Source organism: Anopheles maculipalpis, chromosome 3RL (assembly GCF_943734695.1).
Source record: "Anopheles maculipalpis chromosome 3RL, idAnoMacuDA_375_x, whole genome shotgun sequence".
NCBI classification, from domain to species: Eukaryota; Metazoa; Arthropoda; class Insecta; order Diptera; family Culicidae; genus Anopheles; species Anopheles maculipalpis.
In genome coordinates this window covers 51,494,721-51,511,284 of record NC_064872.1, presented here as the reverse complement: position 1 = coordinate 51,511,284, position 16,564 = coordinate 51,494,721, and the positions used below count along the sequence as shown (strand labels likewise).

General features: G+C 43.2%; 2 protein-coding genes across 3 annotated transcripts in view; both read right to left on the bottom strand.

Annotated features, from left to right (window-relative positions):
• Nucleotides 1–1,043: 1,043 nt before the first annotated feature.
• On the bottom strand, nucleotides 1,044–5,595 carry LOC126560751 (Bardet-Biedl syndrome 4 protein homolog). The gene is made up of 9 exons (XM_050216706.1): nucleotides 5,508–5,595; nucleotides 5,093–5,351; nucleotides 4,749–5,021; nucleotides 4,521–4,674; nucleotides 2,311–2,433; nucleotides 2,156–2,240; nucleotides 1,976–2,062; nucleotides 1,609–1,808; nucleotides 1,044–1,277 (listed from the first exon to the last, which is right to left on the bottom strand). The coding sequence occupies exons 1-9, from the start codon at nucleotides 5,593–5,595 to the stop codon at nucleotides 1,044–1,046; spliced, it is 1,503 nt and encodes a 500-aa protein (XP_050072663.1).
• A 5,401-nt stretch (nucleotides 5,596–10,996) lies between these two features.
• The window catches only part of LOC126561354 (protein qui-1), a 29,207-nt gene continuing 23,639 nt past the window's right edge, over nucleotides 10,997–16,564 (bottom strand). The window contains exons 12-14 of one of the 2 annotated variants that reach the window (XM_050217456.1): nucleotides 12,813–14,447; nucleotides 12,269–12,737; nucleotides 10,997–11,034 (exon numbers count right to left, since the gene is read on the bottom strand). In XM_050217456.1, coding sequence (XP_050073413.1) covers nucleotides 11,018–11,034; nucleotides 12,269–12,737; nucleotides 12,813–14,447 — 2,121 coding nt within the window. In that variant the 3' untranslated portion in view covers nucleotides 10,997–11,017. Of the gene's footprint in view, nucleotides 11,035–12,170; nucleotides 12,738–12,812; nucleotides 14,448–16,564 lie in introns of those variants that run through there. The other variant, XM_050217457.1, reaches the window with a different exon arrangement.

Sequence of the window (16,564 nt, the reverse complement as noted above, 5' to 3'; positions counted from 1 at the left end):
TTTAACAGTACAATAGTTATAATTAGGTTATTGTGAAAAAAGCAGTATCAAGAATATTTTTTTCCAAACCTTTTATTAAAATACACCCAGTGTTTTCGTGCGATTTCTCCGAAGACTCAGTAATTCGGTATGGTTGCGTGCTAATTATAAATAACAAATGATTGCTTCTGTCGGGATATCGACGCAATGAGTACCTTTTTTTTATAAAGACACTACCCACCATGTGGTTAGAGACGCTGCATTGACGAACATTTTTGGTTCGGAATTGGTGGAATTTCAAACACCCTCGTAGGATACATCGAATGATTAATGTATTTTTATACGATTCTTCAGTACTCCCAAAATAAAAACGCATTCCATGAAAATCGTTCAATCCTTGAAATAAACCATGGTCTATGAATAACACAATCAAAATAATTAAAGTACAGCAACGATTGCATATCAAAATTTCTTTATTACAAAATGTAATATTCACAAGACAAACAGTACGCGTGTTTGCATTACGGTCGCGAAAAGTCACCGCAATGAAAAGTTATGATCCAGCAGATGCGTTATTATCTCATCGCACCATCTCACCAGATCATCATCACTTAGTGTCCATCATTTATTTACCCAACGTGCGTGGATGCACCGGTCCGGTCTCGCTCTGGGTCAGTTTCTATCTAACACCATCTTGTCTTTATTAACACCGCATGCAACATCGGTCTCAAGGTTCGGTGGAAAGCCAACCACAAACTGCACACCCGCAGTGAAAGCGTTACGATGAAGAAGGATTGCGATAAAAGCAACGATCCGTCGGAAAGAGTAATGCACGTTTTGCACTAGGCTAAAATTATGCACTAGCACAACCTTCGGACAATGCTTTCTACGATTACTGGGAATCTGAGCCGGGCGAGAACTCGGCATAACGGCGTAAAAGCATTAACGGAAAAAAATAATAAATGAAGAACCAGACCAGGGACCAGGGATCCTTTTTGCTTTTGCTAATCCTTTCTAGCCGTCTGCGGTCGCATCCCTTTTTGTCTCTGACTGTCTGCAGCCCATCAGGGCAAATCACCGTCAGTGCCGTCGTCTTCGACGGAATCCTCACGGCGCACTGCCGCCACCGTTGCGTTACCGGTCATGTTGACAGCATTTTCATCCTGCATCCGGTTGGCATCCTTCTCGGTACGGTCAAGACCCCCGGTGTGTCCCGATTCTGGTACGGTGGCAGGGTAAATCTGCCCACTGGCAGCTACTGCTAGGGCTCCGTTTAGTCGATCAGCCATTTTGATGTACTGCGAATAAAACAAAAAAAGAAGCCAATGGGTAAGGCAATGGATAATGGATACGTACATAACCAGTGCCAGCACGGTTTGACACGAGGTCAGTTGAATGCAGGAGCAGCGTAAAGAAGCAAACAAAAAAAAAAGATACATAATAAAGGAAAATGTATGAAACTCGTACAACCACAGTTCGAAGGGAAACAAGTGAAACAAGTAAAGCTTGTATTCGCTTTGTTAAGTCAGTGAGTACTGCTGCGTTGCCCCATTTTCCTTTCGTTCTCTTGCTGCACGATTCAACTCTTCCATTCGATACAAAATCACAGCATTTCGTAATCATACTTACCTCACGATGAACCGTAATGTGTTGAGTCATCTCGAGAAAGTTGCTCAGATACAGGACGGATTGGTCCGATTTGCCTATCTCGTAACAATAAAGCGCAAAGTTGAGATAGATTAGTGGATTCTTGACAGCGTCCGGAAGCATGGTTGACTTCTCTAGCGAAAGGTAAGCGTTTCCGGGATCATTTAAATGGCGCAGACAAGCTGGCAAGCAGGGAGCCGGTAGATGGGGTAGACGAGCGTTGTACAAGAGAAAAGTTTTGTGTGAAAGTTTTACTTATTTGATGTACTGTTGTTTTCTGGTGCTGTGGTAGGGCAGCACAGGTTTGCCAGCCAGTTGGTGCAAAACATTAGGTCTGATTGAAACTTACTTCCAAGCAGCATGTAACACTCGGCATGCTCGGGCCGTAGACTAATGGCGGCGGCTAGCGTTTGAAAGGCGCTGACGTACTGTTGAGCTTTAATTTGATTCAAACGAGAAAGCAGAACGTAAACCCTTCTATTAACTAAGCCCGTTTGGTGTGTCGTGATGCGTGCATATTAAAGCTTACCCGTTACAAACACTAGGCCAAGATTGTACAGCGCGTTAAAGTTCAATGGTGATACCCAAACTGCTTTTTTCAAACAAGAAATGGCCTATGGGAGAAAATAGAAATTGTCTGCATTTAGTGCATTGCGAAGAACAATACTTATCCGTCGTACTTACCGCAATGAATTTTTGTTTCTTGAAAAAACACAACCCAATGTTGCTCCAAACTTCCGAGCTTTCGTCTGATAGGTTGGGTATGCGTTTATACTTGTTAAGCGCACCGTCGATATCATTTTTCGACTGCAATTTAGAGAGTCGGTCGCTATAGAAATTGTGAGATAAATCTCTCCTTCCTTATTAATTATCTTAAGTTGCTTTATTTATATTTGCTATAAAGCAGTGCTAGGAAATGAGCTAAAAATGACGAGTTCTCTCTAACTTTTCGATTTTATTCAACACGAACCCCAGTATCTAGCGTTCCAGCCATAATTCATAGCTCACACCAGTTTAGGTGTCAAGAGTTGATTATGAATAATTAGGCAATTAAAATGAGGCCTTTGTTAGCCTGTGAGAGTAGACAGATTAATTTTCATACTGTATGAATAATAAATATTAACGATAGTTAGCCGCTTAACTAATGACTTATCTCGAAAGGTAGAGTTTGGACGGATATTTCGAAGACAAATTGCGGATCTTTGGCAATAAAATCATAACTTGTGCCTGTAATTGTTAGCTCTCCAGGTAGACTTAACACTGGTTGTTATGATCATTAATTACTTTGTACTCCTCATCCATAACCTTAAACAGGACCCAAGCCTTAAACAGTTTCAATTAAGTGATAGTTTGGCGTTGCTTAGTCTGTTACATAGTGGTTTTAAAAATGTCCTCCTGATGATTCCTTCTGTGTTCACTGTTCGAGAGACCAGATGGATCGTTTTGTGAATTTATTAATTTATTTATCATTTAAATAGACCTTGGGACCCTGTTAAAGCATCAAAAGCTACCTCATTTTACAATACACTATACAAAAGGTCGAATACAATTGAGAACCGCCGCACGTGTCAAGATGGGCTCATAGCGGTTAGACACGAAATTAAATTCAAGACACATTAACAACAAAGGGTTTGAGAAACCGAAACGAGCGAGGCGTTCGTCATCGTCTAGTAGTTTCCAAGCTCAGAGAGCTCTCACCGGCGAGTCGATCCGATTGTCCAAAAAGCCGGCTACAAAGGATCTCTGCGTGTTACAGGCACGCTGCTGTAACGTATGTAGCCCGAGTAACGCACAGCGACTGCTATAATGTACGGGATTCCACTAGGAACGTAGAACGAATTTAGTGAATTTTCGCTGGATGGACTCCAAACGCGCCAGAGACTGAGCAGCAGCAGTCCACCACACTATAGATGCGTATGCTTCAACTGACCAGAAGCGAGCGAGCATTGGAGCGTTTTAGCTAAAGTCGAATCATCTATGTCTTGCGTTTTCGCTCGAATTCTGTTTTAATATATTTTAAATAATCTTTTTAAAAATTACCCAATATTTATCGATAAAACCTCATCCGCTTACATCGTGCGGTTTGCTTAGTTTGAGCTATCTCAACACTAATTCTTAGCAAAGAAATGCTAAAAAATAACAATAAATAGCAAGTACATGCTAATAATAATAATAATAATATTTTTCGCTGATTTGTGATTCCTACGTAAATAAAACACACCTCAGACAACAGTTTCCTTTCTCAACGATTCGATGATTTGTTACTCCATCAATCAACTATCCAGTACGACTGATGTTAGGAATTGATACCTGAATAATGATAATAGGATAGCACCTCATTAAAGCAATCTTTACCGGCAACCCGAACCGGCAAATCCGGCAACCCGAACTGTGGCTTTAATGTAACATTTGAATCTTTAAAGGCTCGTTTCGAAATACCTTTTCTCCATAACAATCATGCAACATTCTAGACCTACCAGGAATTGCTGTCTATGCAGACCTCACCCTAATGCAGACTGTGACCGTAGTAGTTTTACCATACTATTTGTGAGGTTTTTCTTTTCAGGAATTGTGTTCATACAATACAGTCAAACAATAATGTTTACGTCAGCTGTCGTTCTGCTTTTCTTTTACTTGCTTCAAGGCATCTAGCTTTGTTTTTTAATGTAATGCAGTTTTGTTAAAGTAGTTACTAAGTGAGTATTGAAGCTGCGTTTAGATTCATGATTTACTAAACTGAATAGTACTTTAAAAAGGATTGCTTTAGTTAAACTGAATATCACATTATTACAAATGTTAAGTGAGACAGACAGACACTGAAGAAGGTGCAATTATAGAGTTAGTAGTAAAGATATAATGGTTTTCCTATGAAGAGCATTATTAATTCTACGAACCTGCAATATCGATCCCAGCGCTAGCAGAGCGTTTGTGTATTTTGAGTCGGTCGCCGTTGCATCGAGCAATTTTTCAAACGCCCGTTGATACTCGTTGATCTTCAAATACAGTATCCCAATCTGCGTCATTAGAGACACATCGTCCTGTGTGATTCTGCACCGTAAAAGAGAAACGGCAGCAACTCAAATAGCAGAAACTATCTAATAAACCCCAAAACGGTAACTTACTGCAAACAGTTCTCAATCATTTCAATCGCTTTGATGCTGTCTCCTTCTTCGATGTAAATTTCGGCCAAGATCTTGTAGCTTTCTACGTGCTTGCCACAACTGATGGCTTGCTTTAGGTATTCTTTCGCCTCACCAACACCAGCCTTTAGCTGACCAAAGTTTTTGTAGTACAGCTCACCGATATGATGATAGATTTCGTGATCAGGTCGTTCCAGTAAAGTTTCCGCCTTGAGAAATACTTCCAGCGCGTTCCGGAACTTCCCCATCGAGTAGCTTCGATTGAATGTGAAAAAAATGAATCGATGAAATTGAAAGCATCACTTTGCACCGATCGATCGACTCACAGCGTTTTGGCAAGTTCCTTGTAGTTTTCCGGCTCCTTTTTGTTCAGGGCGATCGCTTGCTGAAAGCAGTGTACGGCTTCGGTTGGGCTGTTTTCTTCCCGCAAAATGAGACCCTTCATATAGTAAAGGTACTGCTTGTCGTAACAGATGGCCAGCTGGCGGTCAATCAACTTTTTGCACTGCTCAAAGTGCTTCCTGGTATACAAATCGTGTATCAGCCAGTTCATGTGACGATTGGTTACACTTTGGGGCTTCATCGCTGAAAGCAAACACGAGAAACAGGCACACGAGGCGTCATGTTTTAGACTTTTTCCACACTTTGGAAACACCTTTTCGAGATGCTGTTGTAAGGAAATAATTTCTTTTACCGCAACTTTCCATGGAAATGGCAAATGCTTTGCTGGCCAGCACTTACTGTTGGCTGTCGAAAGTTGTTTGCTGTTTCCTACCGTCGTAGCCGCTTCGTTCGCTCGCCCATTGCAGTACACGTAACGTTCGGTCATCTTCGTTTTTTTTTGTTGTTGTTTGTTTGCAAAAAGACGTAAAGTTGTGTTGATATTCTTTTTCTCCTTGAAAAAAACTATTTGAAACTCTCGCCTGTGGTCAGTAAAACTACCAGAACCGGCTGTCAATCGTACCGCTGGCGATAATTTGTTCTGTTTCTGTTTGTTGATGTTTCGTTGCCATTGACAACCACGCTGCGCAGTGAGTGAGCTTGTGTTTTGTTTCGTACATTTTGATTGCTTGTTTTTAAAGTACTTTCGGACATGCTCGACCTGGATTTAAATTACAACCAACGAACAATGTTTTGTATACATATGGATTACATTTCGGTAAAGATTTACTTTATATTTCAGAACACACTAGCGGCTTAGATTATCTATACAAACAGAATTGTTTGTTGATGTACTCTTGTGTGGTGGGAAGAAGAAATTTCTCAGATGGTCGTCATGTGGTGTAGAAGAAGAATTATATTTACAGTCGCCATGTGGCAGAGAAGAAGAAACTCGGGCTTATAATCACGACGTGAATGGAACAACGTGATTGCTAGCCGTGCGGACCAATATCTTTGTTTTATCTGACTGTCCAGGCAGTCTGAAGATTCTAGATGAGAATCTCCCTTACTGGAAAGTTGAAGACATCGAGGCCTTACCTTTGGGAGGGGAACTCTCGATGCTCATCGGCGGAACAAGTCGGCCAGGTGACTTTGGATGTTCAGAAGCCCTTACAGGCATGTTGGAGGTTTGAGGCCTTACCTTGGGTAGGGGGACACTTAAACCTCTAGAAAGAATTGGACGCAAGGTTTAGCTTGTTGCACCTTCTCTCTCCATCTGCCTGTCTGGGGCCGAAGGCTTTCAAGACCGCTTTATTTATACACAATTCTTACAATAGTTTTTGCTCGTTTTTGTAACCAAGATTGTTTCTTAGTGGTTGTTCTTTTTGCTATTGCATTTTGTACAAAAATATTTACGTAAGCACAAAATGTGTCGCGGTGCGATCGATTGCTGCACTTGCAATAAATGTGCCGCTGTTATTGAACTGATCGAAGCGGTGCGATCGATTACAGAGTCTGCCTAAAATGCGTCGGATATCATGAAGTTACTTGTTTTGTGTTGCTGGCCACTGTCTGGACTCGATGGTTGTTTTGAACTGATATCATATTGAATTGCGTTATTCGATAGCCGGCTGCGCTGGTCAGTGTTTGAATGTTCATGTTAAGGCATTGACTTGGTTAAAATAGCTGAATGTACTTCTTACGTTCTTGGTTAATGCAGGTTATTTGCTAAAGTGGTGAATTTCTGCTCACCGTATAATGCTACGTAACGCTTGTTGTATGCGAGATAATGTATACTCTAGTGAGATGTTTACCAGATATGCTACACTTGATGTATACTTGTATTGAGAAACAACCATTAACGAACTGTATTATAAATAAGATGAAAACAAATCCTTTTCATGATTCTGTTATCCAATTCTGACCATTTCTCGTCAATCCCTATCTTCCAGTGGTTGACATCAGGGATCTGAATTAAGAGTTGGCCCCGCACTGAAGCAACTTATAATAAATTATTCCCTTCCAGTCCCACCAGTGTTAGCTAGCAAACCTTGGACTCATTCTCCACCAGGAAAGTGCTCGACAGCGTCCGTTTCGACCCGGTCCGGTAGAGAAGTTGGTTAGATCAAGTGGAGTTCGTGGAGTGGAGAAGCTGTTCGGAGCAGAGATCCGATGCAGCGTTGAACCAAAATTCCTGGAATAGAACTGTAGTTCTAACCATATCTCAAAAACGTGCTTAATGGAGCTGGTCATGCAGAAGGAGATGAAATTGTTCGTCCTGTTTATTCCTCCTTAGATCGTAGAGAGCTGTAAACTATTCTCGACATTTTCTCAAGCTGGTGTAAAATTTAAATTGTATAAATTAAAAAAATCTGCGTCAATAAATATGGCATAATCTCGTTTTCTCACGCAGGCAAACCTACTCACAAAGACTGATCTTCCTATAAACAAACTCAGCGGCCGCGTGGGGCCGCCGCCTCGAAAAGGTATCTCGAGCTGAAACACAAAACCCTACCATACCCCGCTCCCCCTCCCCCTCCCCCCCCACTCATGCCCCATGCCTTGTTGCTGGGGCATGAGTCCGGCATCCTCATAACATGCCCCAGGCAGCGCATCCTGCCGGCTTACGCTGGCCGTAGAGGACCACCGAGTGAACCAGTGTGCGATATATCTCATATTTCGTGCGGTCTCGAAGTCTTCTGGATCCCAGCAGACGGTGAATGCCGTAGTATGTAAGATTCTTCTGCATAATAAGTCTTCGGATTTCGCTGCTGACATTGTTATCCGAAGTTACGACAGTCATAAGATAGCAGAACTCCTCTGCTATGCAGAACTCGAAGAAGAGCAGAACTCCGGCGAAGTTGGCGCCGTCGACTAACCCGGTGCTTCGCACTCGGGCTCTATCACGATCAGAGCCTCCGTTAAGCAGGTATTTCGTCTTCGTCGCATTGATGATCAATCCAACTCTTGCTGCTTCACGTTTCAGTCGGTTGTACGCCTCACACACTTTCGCTGTCGTCTTGCCAATGATGTCAATGTCATCGGTGAAGGCAAGAAATGGAAGAGACCGGCAGAGAATCGTGCCACAGATATCGTTGTCTAACCCCGCAGTTCGTGTGACATTTGCCATTGATAGCATTGAACAGCAGATAGGAGAGTCCGTCCCCTTTCCTCAGACCCCTGTGAGATTCGAACGATTCCGACAACATTTTCCATAGCTAATTTCGATCTATGGTATCGTAGTCCGCCTTGAAATCGATAAATAGGTGGTGCGTAGGGATCTGGCGCTCTCGGCACTTCTGGAGCATCTGCCGAAGAGTGAAGATTCGGTCGGTGATTGATTTGCCTCCAACAAACCCCGCTCAGTATCTACCGACGAAATCTGTAGCAAGGGGGGCAAGTCTGCAGAACCGGTCCTCTGTCGGGTTAGCTAGTTAGGTTAAATCATCGCGCGCGCCTTCCTTTTATCCGCTAACGCTGAGCGTTTTCGCCCTTAGGACAGCGTATCCTTCGGTTTTTTCGTTTTCGCCCTTTTTTCGCCTTGCTGTCAGTTTCGACTAAACCACTCCTATCCGATGAAGTGAACCGTAGCGTGCGTGACGTTAATTATAATAAATAAAGTAAAAAGTAACAAAATAGAATTATTTTATGCAACACCAATGCACAAAAAAGCTCACACCGGTGGAGGCCCCCAGTACTTTACTGAAGACGTTCAATATTGTATCAATGTAATTCTCAATCGAATTGTTTTCATATTTTGTTCTATAGCAAAAGAAGACAAATAGTATCAAAAAACACTGATAAGAAATTTTCATGAAACACAACAAATATAAAGCTTCAAGTGTAGCAACTTCTTATTCTTCTTCTCGGCATAACGACCTTCTAAGGTCATCCTGGAATCTTAGCGATGACACAATGTTACGTCCATAGCAACAGCGTGGTCATCATTATGGCATCCTCTAGAAAGAATATCTATTGTAAATGCTGAAACAGGTAAATAGTTCAATTGAAAAAAGTTAACCACAACATACAGTTTAAGGATAATTTATTATGGCGTCTCACTTACGGCGTTGACAACCGTCACTACAGGTTACAGTATATTAAAGATTCTCGTTTAATAATAGTTTTACGTTAAGTTTAGCAATACCTTTGCAAGAAATATTTTCGTTCAACTTTGATAAGTTATTCAACATAATGTACTTTAATCGAACCAAAGACTTTCGATCGAACCAAGATTAAAAAACTTGTTGAAGATGCTGTACGAATTTCAATAAATACTATTTGAGTTTAAAAATAATGTACAATGTCTATTTTTAAAAACTAATTCGTCATAAATGTTCCAACAGAAGAGCATAATAACCTAATAGAATATCTTGAACAATAATAAAATATACACACAAATCGCATAGATTTTTCTTAAAGATTCGTAGATCTGCTGATTGATTGTTTTACGTTAACAGTAATTGTAACCCCCTTAACCTCGCTACTCTTAAATACGCCATTAACTAGAAAAGGTGTAACGGGACCAAAAACAATGCACCAATAAATTGGTTCAGCAAAACAGGGTTTGTTGGTTTTGTTTTTGTTTTTTCGTTCTCGTTTTGTTTTCCTTCTGCTTCAGAAAGTTTCTTGATTGTAGAAATCGGTTAACAAACAATCATGATTGTCGGTGCTAGAAAAAGGTTCAGTACACTACAAGACTTCTATCTCTCTTAAAAAGGTATCGTAAGATCAGTGCAGTCCAGCTGTGGGAAGTGTGTAGCATAATCGTTGAGGGATGATAATGAATCATTTCTTTTAGACACCACACAAACACACCAGACACACACGCACACGCATGACATGACATTCCTACCCATTCTTAGTTCTACGCTTGACGGCACACCTGGATAACATGAAGGTATTAACGTGCGCTGGGTTGGTTTTCCTTTTCGAAATTTTTGTAGACATTCACAGAAAAGGACATCGAATTCGACTGGGTTGCAATACAGAACACGGGTCGGGTTTATAATGGGTTCCATCGTTGCACATGCGGCACGCTCTAGTAACAATTGCTATTGCTATAAATATCATCCGCTTTATCCCGTATTTGCATTTATTGTTTCTGCTTTAGAATGGTGAAGTAAAACATGTGGAATAGTATGTTTGCCACTAAAGATTATCATCCTTCCTACCCACCTACGAGTAATGCCAGTTTATGACTACCGTTAATGATTAAAATATTTAAGCACTGCTACCATTTTAACACCTTAACACTTAATAATGCCATGTATCGCTACACGCAAGATTATTGGAAAACGATCGCTAATTCGCATTCTACTAATCAACAGCAGCAATTAACACACATTTTGCCTTCGCAAGGGAAACATTCACGTACACTACTTTTGCTTCAAATGATTGCTGATTTTTTACTTTCGCTATTGAACGAACGACTAAGAGTTGCTTCGCATTCTCGCTTTGTTAGTTCTCACGGCCTGTTATGAGCTTTCGATATGGCACTTTTAAAGCCTACACGTTGAAAATGAACCGAAAAGCGGTGAAGCTTACTGCGATGAACTTCCACTGTAAGTTCATCGCTGCTTTGCGATGAAAGCTCGAATTTCTCTTATCGATGAAACTTTATGGCGTCGCTTTTTCTAGGAGCGTTTGCTCAGTACGATTTATGTCCTGGTGTGAATGTAACGAAACATCCTGAAGCCTGCGCAGTGGCAGGTTTGGAAACAGATCTAAAATGCCACGCTCCTTGGAATGTTGGAATGTTGATAAAGGATATTTGTGAAGGCCATTGACCGATTATACTATTTTCTTTAACAATAGTATCTTTTACGTAAACTGAATGATTTCCATTTATCTGCCAGTACGATTCAGTTTTAATCAGCAAGAACATCTGCAAGGAAAAGAATAGGAACTCGTTAGTCGTCCGATTTAGAATGAAATGTAAAAAATCACAGTTTGTTAGCAGTGTTTAGTGTGCGAGTAATTGGAAATTGAGCAGTTAGTATGTCTACTTAGTGAGTGTATGTAAAATGATAGAAAAATTATCCAACTACTTACGTAAAGCTGTATTACCAAGCATCTTAAGCAAGCTGTAGAGCTCTAGAGTATGGAAGCGGAACTGGTACAACTGTTAAAAGGTGTGCTACACATGCTTTAAAATGTACTCGACTAAGGTTACTGTTACTAGAAACCGTCCTTGCGGACGCTAAGTTGGTTAATAAAGAGAGAAGAAACATGTGAAACACTTCCTAAAACAAACCAATCTACAGTAAGTAAGATGTGAGAGATTAGGGTACTGTGTTGAAATAGATCTAAAATAGATGTTTCGCTAGTCAGTTAATATCAAGTACGAAAGATCAACTTTCATCTACTAAGAAATGGAAGGAAATTTTAAAAAGAAGCTATTAGTTCTAAAGTGGTGTATGGAATGTAAAATGTTAATGAAATTTTACAAAAGCTAAGTAAGTAAGTAAGTAAGTAAGTAAGTAAAAAAGCAAGTAAGAACAAGAGCTATTGCAATTGACCAAATGCAACCAAACGAATAATTTTGATCGTTTCTTCTCATAATGCTTTTGTCAATTCATCACGCTGAAGCCACCATTAGTCCATCTTTATTCACTGTGAGTGCGGTTATGGTACAAAGTATTAAAAATTATTAGTTCACCATGAAGATTAAAATGATAAACCATCAATCAAGAAATTTTGATCTTCAGACAGCTCGTGAATTATGTTCCTAAATGTGTATCTAATTTATTCCGTCCCTTATTATCGCTTCAGGAAAGAACGTTATTCCAATTATTCAATGAGCTATAAAATTTCATTCGAAATTTTAGCTATCTTGCACATTAAAAACAGATACTGTACCACACGTAATATCCCCGAAGGAAGTGATTTTGTTAGTAGCAGCAAACAAAATGCGCCATCCATGAATCACACTCACACAAACATTCAGCAAAAAAAAGACACACCTTAACCCCGCGATGGAACAGCGAAGGAAAGCCCGTCGTGAAAGCCCTGCAATTCCTTTCACTGCATGAGGCAGGACCGTGACATGGTATTGCGTCGACACCCTTGCCTAAACACCGTCACCTCGTGGGCAAGATTATCGATCGAGCGAGACTTACGCCGTGCGCGAACGTGATACTGCTCACTTTCCGGGCTAGACTGGCGGCGTCGCGAGTGGCAACTGAGCGTGCCGAAAGTGCAATGCCGAAAGAGGGCCTGCAGATCCGTCTCGGTGGAGGATAGCTTGAGCTGGCCGCCGAACGGATCGACCGAATGGGCGCCCCCGGTCGGTACCGAGTGTTGCTTCTTCAGTAGCAGCACCTCGCGCAACAGGTCGGGCTGATGGCGCTGATGGTACTGGTGGTATTGGTGCTGCTGATGATGGTTCGGTTGGTTGTATTGGGTGTTGGTGGAGGAGGTTGAGGAGTACAGACTAGAACAGTTCCATGCATCTACCGAAAGCGAGAGAGGGCGCGACGCGTGAAAGAGGGCCAGTTTCTTCGACATACCTGCGCGTTCCTCCTGGAACTCGTCTTCATCGGAAGAATCGATTCGATCCTCCACCAGCGATGATTGACGCGATAGGGACTGGGAGCGAAACAAGGAAAAGAAAAAGCACACAGTTTAGATAGTGAAAAGCGGTCAAAAAAGCTCATTTCTTACCGCATTGAGTCTGCGTCTGGGAGGCGATCGTTTATTCCACAGGGCTTCCAGCTGATCAAAGTGTTGGGACTGTGCCAGGGCCGCCTGCTCCGGACCAAGAGTGGCTTGAGATTCTACATTCTTGGCCTCGGCCAGCTTCGAGATTTCTTCCATACTGGCCGACACCGAGAAGCGACGTTTGAGACGTTCGTCTACCTGCGCCATCATGACCGAGGACGTAAGATGGGCGTACTTCTTCTGCCAGGTATACGTGTCCAACGATACTTCCTTCTTGAGCAGACGCCGGGCAGGACGTTTCGGTCCAGCCGGTCGAAGATCTTCCACGTCTCGCGCAGGTGCAGAATATGTGGGAAGCTTAATGTAGCTCGCCGGTGAGTTGTGCAGACATATGATGGGCAAACAAGAACTGTCCACCAGCTGTACAATGATCCGCGAACACTCGAGACTGATATCGAAGCGTGTGAATTGCACGTGCAGTTGCAGTGAGGTTAATGCTAAGCCTCGTTTCGTTTCCCACACGATTAGCGTTTTGTCGTCACTTCCAGAGACGGCCGTCGTACCGTCCGCCGATACCTTAACACACGTCACCGGCCCAAGATGGCCGGCCAGTGTATGAATTTCCTCGCCAGTGTGAATATCCCAGATAATCAGATTGGAATCTTTCGAACCGGATATGACCTGGCTTTTATTGGTTACGGATACCGCCACACACGTCACTGCATCCGTATGACCTACGAGGACCTGCGCCAATTTACCCCCCGTAGCTTGCCACACCTTCAGCGACATGTCCCTCGATCCGGTGATCACATACAGCGAGTCGGCCGTAATGATGAAGCACGTTATCTCGTCCGAGTGTGACACCGTGTACTTCTCGTCCTCGCGCGTTAGCGACCAAATTCGTAGACTCGAGTCCCCATTTGTGCACACCGCAAACTTCATGTTGTTCGTGACGGATAAACACTTATGCGGTCCTTGAACGCTCTGCAGAATCATGCCCGAGTCGGAGATCCACACGTACAACAGACCGTCGCGATCGGCAGATATGATTCGTCTTGCATCCATCATGAACGTTACGGAAGTGATCGAGGTATTGTGGCCCTTGAAGGTTGCCGTCACCGATCCAAGCCCCAAACTCCATACATTCACCGATTTGTCCTCCGAACCGGAAGCGACCAGTTCACAATTCGGAGCGAAACTTACGCACGTTACCGTAGCCGTATGACCCTCCAGGATACTGGTCAGTTCGGGCGAATTCAACTGCCAGATCTGCACGCACCGACTTGAGGCCACCGCCGCCATTGTGGAGTCGCGTGAAACGTCAAAGCAAATCACTGGACTCGATGTCGACTGCAACGCCAACCGGTTCCGGTGGAACTTTTTGAGCGTTTTCTTCTTCTTCGGGTAGAAATTGACAATGGAATCTTCGTTGCGAAACGAATAGAACGTGATCTTGTTACCGCCGGCCGTGATGAGGTAGTCGTCCTTCTCCATCACGTACACTGCTGTAACGGCGCCCGGATTCGGTGGTAACGATCGGATGATACGGCCGGAATGCATGTCAAAGATGAGCGCTTTCGTGTCCTCACCACCCACGATCGCTCGCTGACTGTCCATAGCAATGCAAAGGGCACGAACCTGTGAACGTAGCGTAACACGCGGATTCATTGAGTCTTCAAGGAAGTTTATCGAATTAATTATTTGGTGACTTAACATTGAATGAAAGGCATTAGACTTAATACGATAGAGCCTGTAAGGTACCTATACATTCCGGATGGAATCCCAATACGCGGAATTAACACCTGAACTACCGGACCAGTCATTTTGACAGGTTCCATTCCTTTGAAGTAGATTTTCTTTTTTATAGTTGAACACTTCTGCCGATGTTGTTGCATGACTTTTGAAAATTCAATGGGATGTTCATTCTAACGATTTTAATAATTGAGAATCTACTCTCTTTTTATTGAATTATTATTGTGTATGACGGCACGACGCCATATTGTCTGAAAATCTAATCTAATAATGATAATAAGTTGCGTCGAGGGCAATTCTACCTTGACCAGTCATTTTGACATGGTGATTTGTCAAACGGCGGACAGCGAGTTTCAATACAATTCAATACTCACAAAAAGCTTATCAAATCTAACCAACTGACGTATTTCTTTTAATATAACTATAAGCTTTTATATAATGTATAAGAAATAAAATATCGTTTTACATTTCTATAAGTAACAAGGTTGATTCGAAGGGACGAGGCATTCAAAGGGACATTAAGCAAGAATGCGTATGCCCTCCGACGACACAGGAGATTGGGGGAGAGCTACACCTTACAAGCCACTCCTAGAAACCAACTACCGCCACAAACAGTCAACAACAGGAAATACCGCACCGGACCAATCGATACAGACCCCCGCAAGGAAAAAGGACTTACGATTGGATGCTCGGAACCTGGAATTGTAGATCCCTTACATCTGATGGAAGCACCCGAATCCTGTTAGATGTGGCACAGGCCCGCGGTTTCGAGATAGTTGCACTTCAAGAGGTGCGCTGGAAGGGTACAATGGTGCACCAGTACCGTAGCAACAACACAATCTACCAAAGTGGTGGAGTAACAACGGGTGATTGGATGGTGGCCAGTCAACGATCGAATGTGCAGGTTGAGGATTCGTGGCAGGTTCCTCAATCTGAGCATCTTAAATGTGCACAGTCCGCACCTTGGGAGCACCGATGACGAGAAGGAGCTGTTCTTTACACAGCTGAAGAGTGAGTATGACCGCTGTCCACAACATGATGTGAAGATCGTCATCGGAGACCTTAGTGCTCAGGTCGGACGGGAGGAGGCATATAAACCAACAACTGGAAGCCTCAGCGCCCACCACCTGACAAACGACAATGGCCTCAGGCTTACCAATTTTGTATCTTCCAAGCACATGAGCATTCGCAGCACCTTTTTCCAGCACGCACCTCGGTTCAGCTACACCTGGAGATCATCACTACAAACCTACTCCCAAATCGATCACGTTCTAATAGACGGAAGGCACTTCTTGGATATTATCGACGTGAAAACGTACAGAGGCGCAAACGTCGACTCGGACCGTTTCCTGGTAATGGTAAAGCTACGCCAGAAACTCTCCGTGATCAACAACCAACGGAGCAAGCCTACCCCAAGGGTCAATCTGGGTCGGCTGAGGCGTGCTGATGTGGTGGAGGGGTATGCGGCAGCGCGCTTGGGGACGACAATCCCGCAATGCCCCTAGGAGACCACTGGCGTATGGTGGAACGAGCCATCAGCACCGCAGCCGAACTGAAAATTGGCCGCTTATCACGCAGACAGCGAAAGGAATGTTTCGACGAAGAGTGCACTCGTGAACTATCAGAGAAGAATGCAGCACGCGCCCTCATGCTTCAGCATGAAACTACAAACGACTGAGAAGACAGCCAGGACAAGAAGCGCCGCTTTGAAGAGTCAGATAAAATACTGCTGGAGCAGCTCTCTCAGTCGGTTTACAGGAGGTTGAAAGAGACACGGAGTGGATTTGCTCCTTGTGCCGCGATGTGCCGGGACGCAGACGGAAATCTCATGACAGACGAGCGGAAGGTCGAAGTGGAAATCGAAAGATGGAAGTGCTACTTCGAAGAACACCTGAACGGAGCAGAGACAGGAGAGGTTGGTGCAAGTAGCAGAACAAGCCAAAAGCAGCAACAATATCAGTGACAGCAATAGACGAAGAAGACGAAGTGCCTCCGCCATCTAT

Excerpts from the sequence above, each read along its gene's own strand:
- LOC126560751 (XM_050216706.1), bottom strand. The coding sequence starts at position 5,595 with ATGACCGAACGTTACGTGTACTGCAATGGGCGAGCGAACGAAGCGGCT. Across the intron at positions 5,022-5,092 it reads AAGGAACTTGCCAAAACGCT|CTACTCGATGGGGAAGTTCC; the intron begins GTGAGTCGATCG and ends ATTCAATCGAAG. Across the intron at positions 4,675-4,748 it reads ATGATTGAGAACTGTTTGCA|AATCACACAGGACGATGTGT; the intron begins GTAAGTTACCGT and ends TTTACGGTGCAG.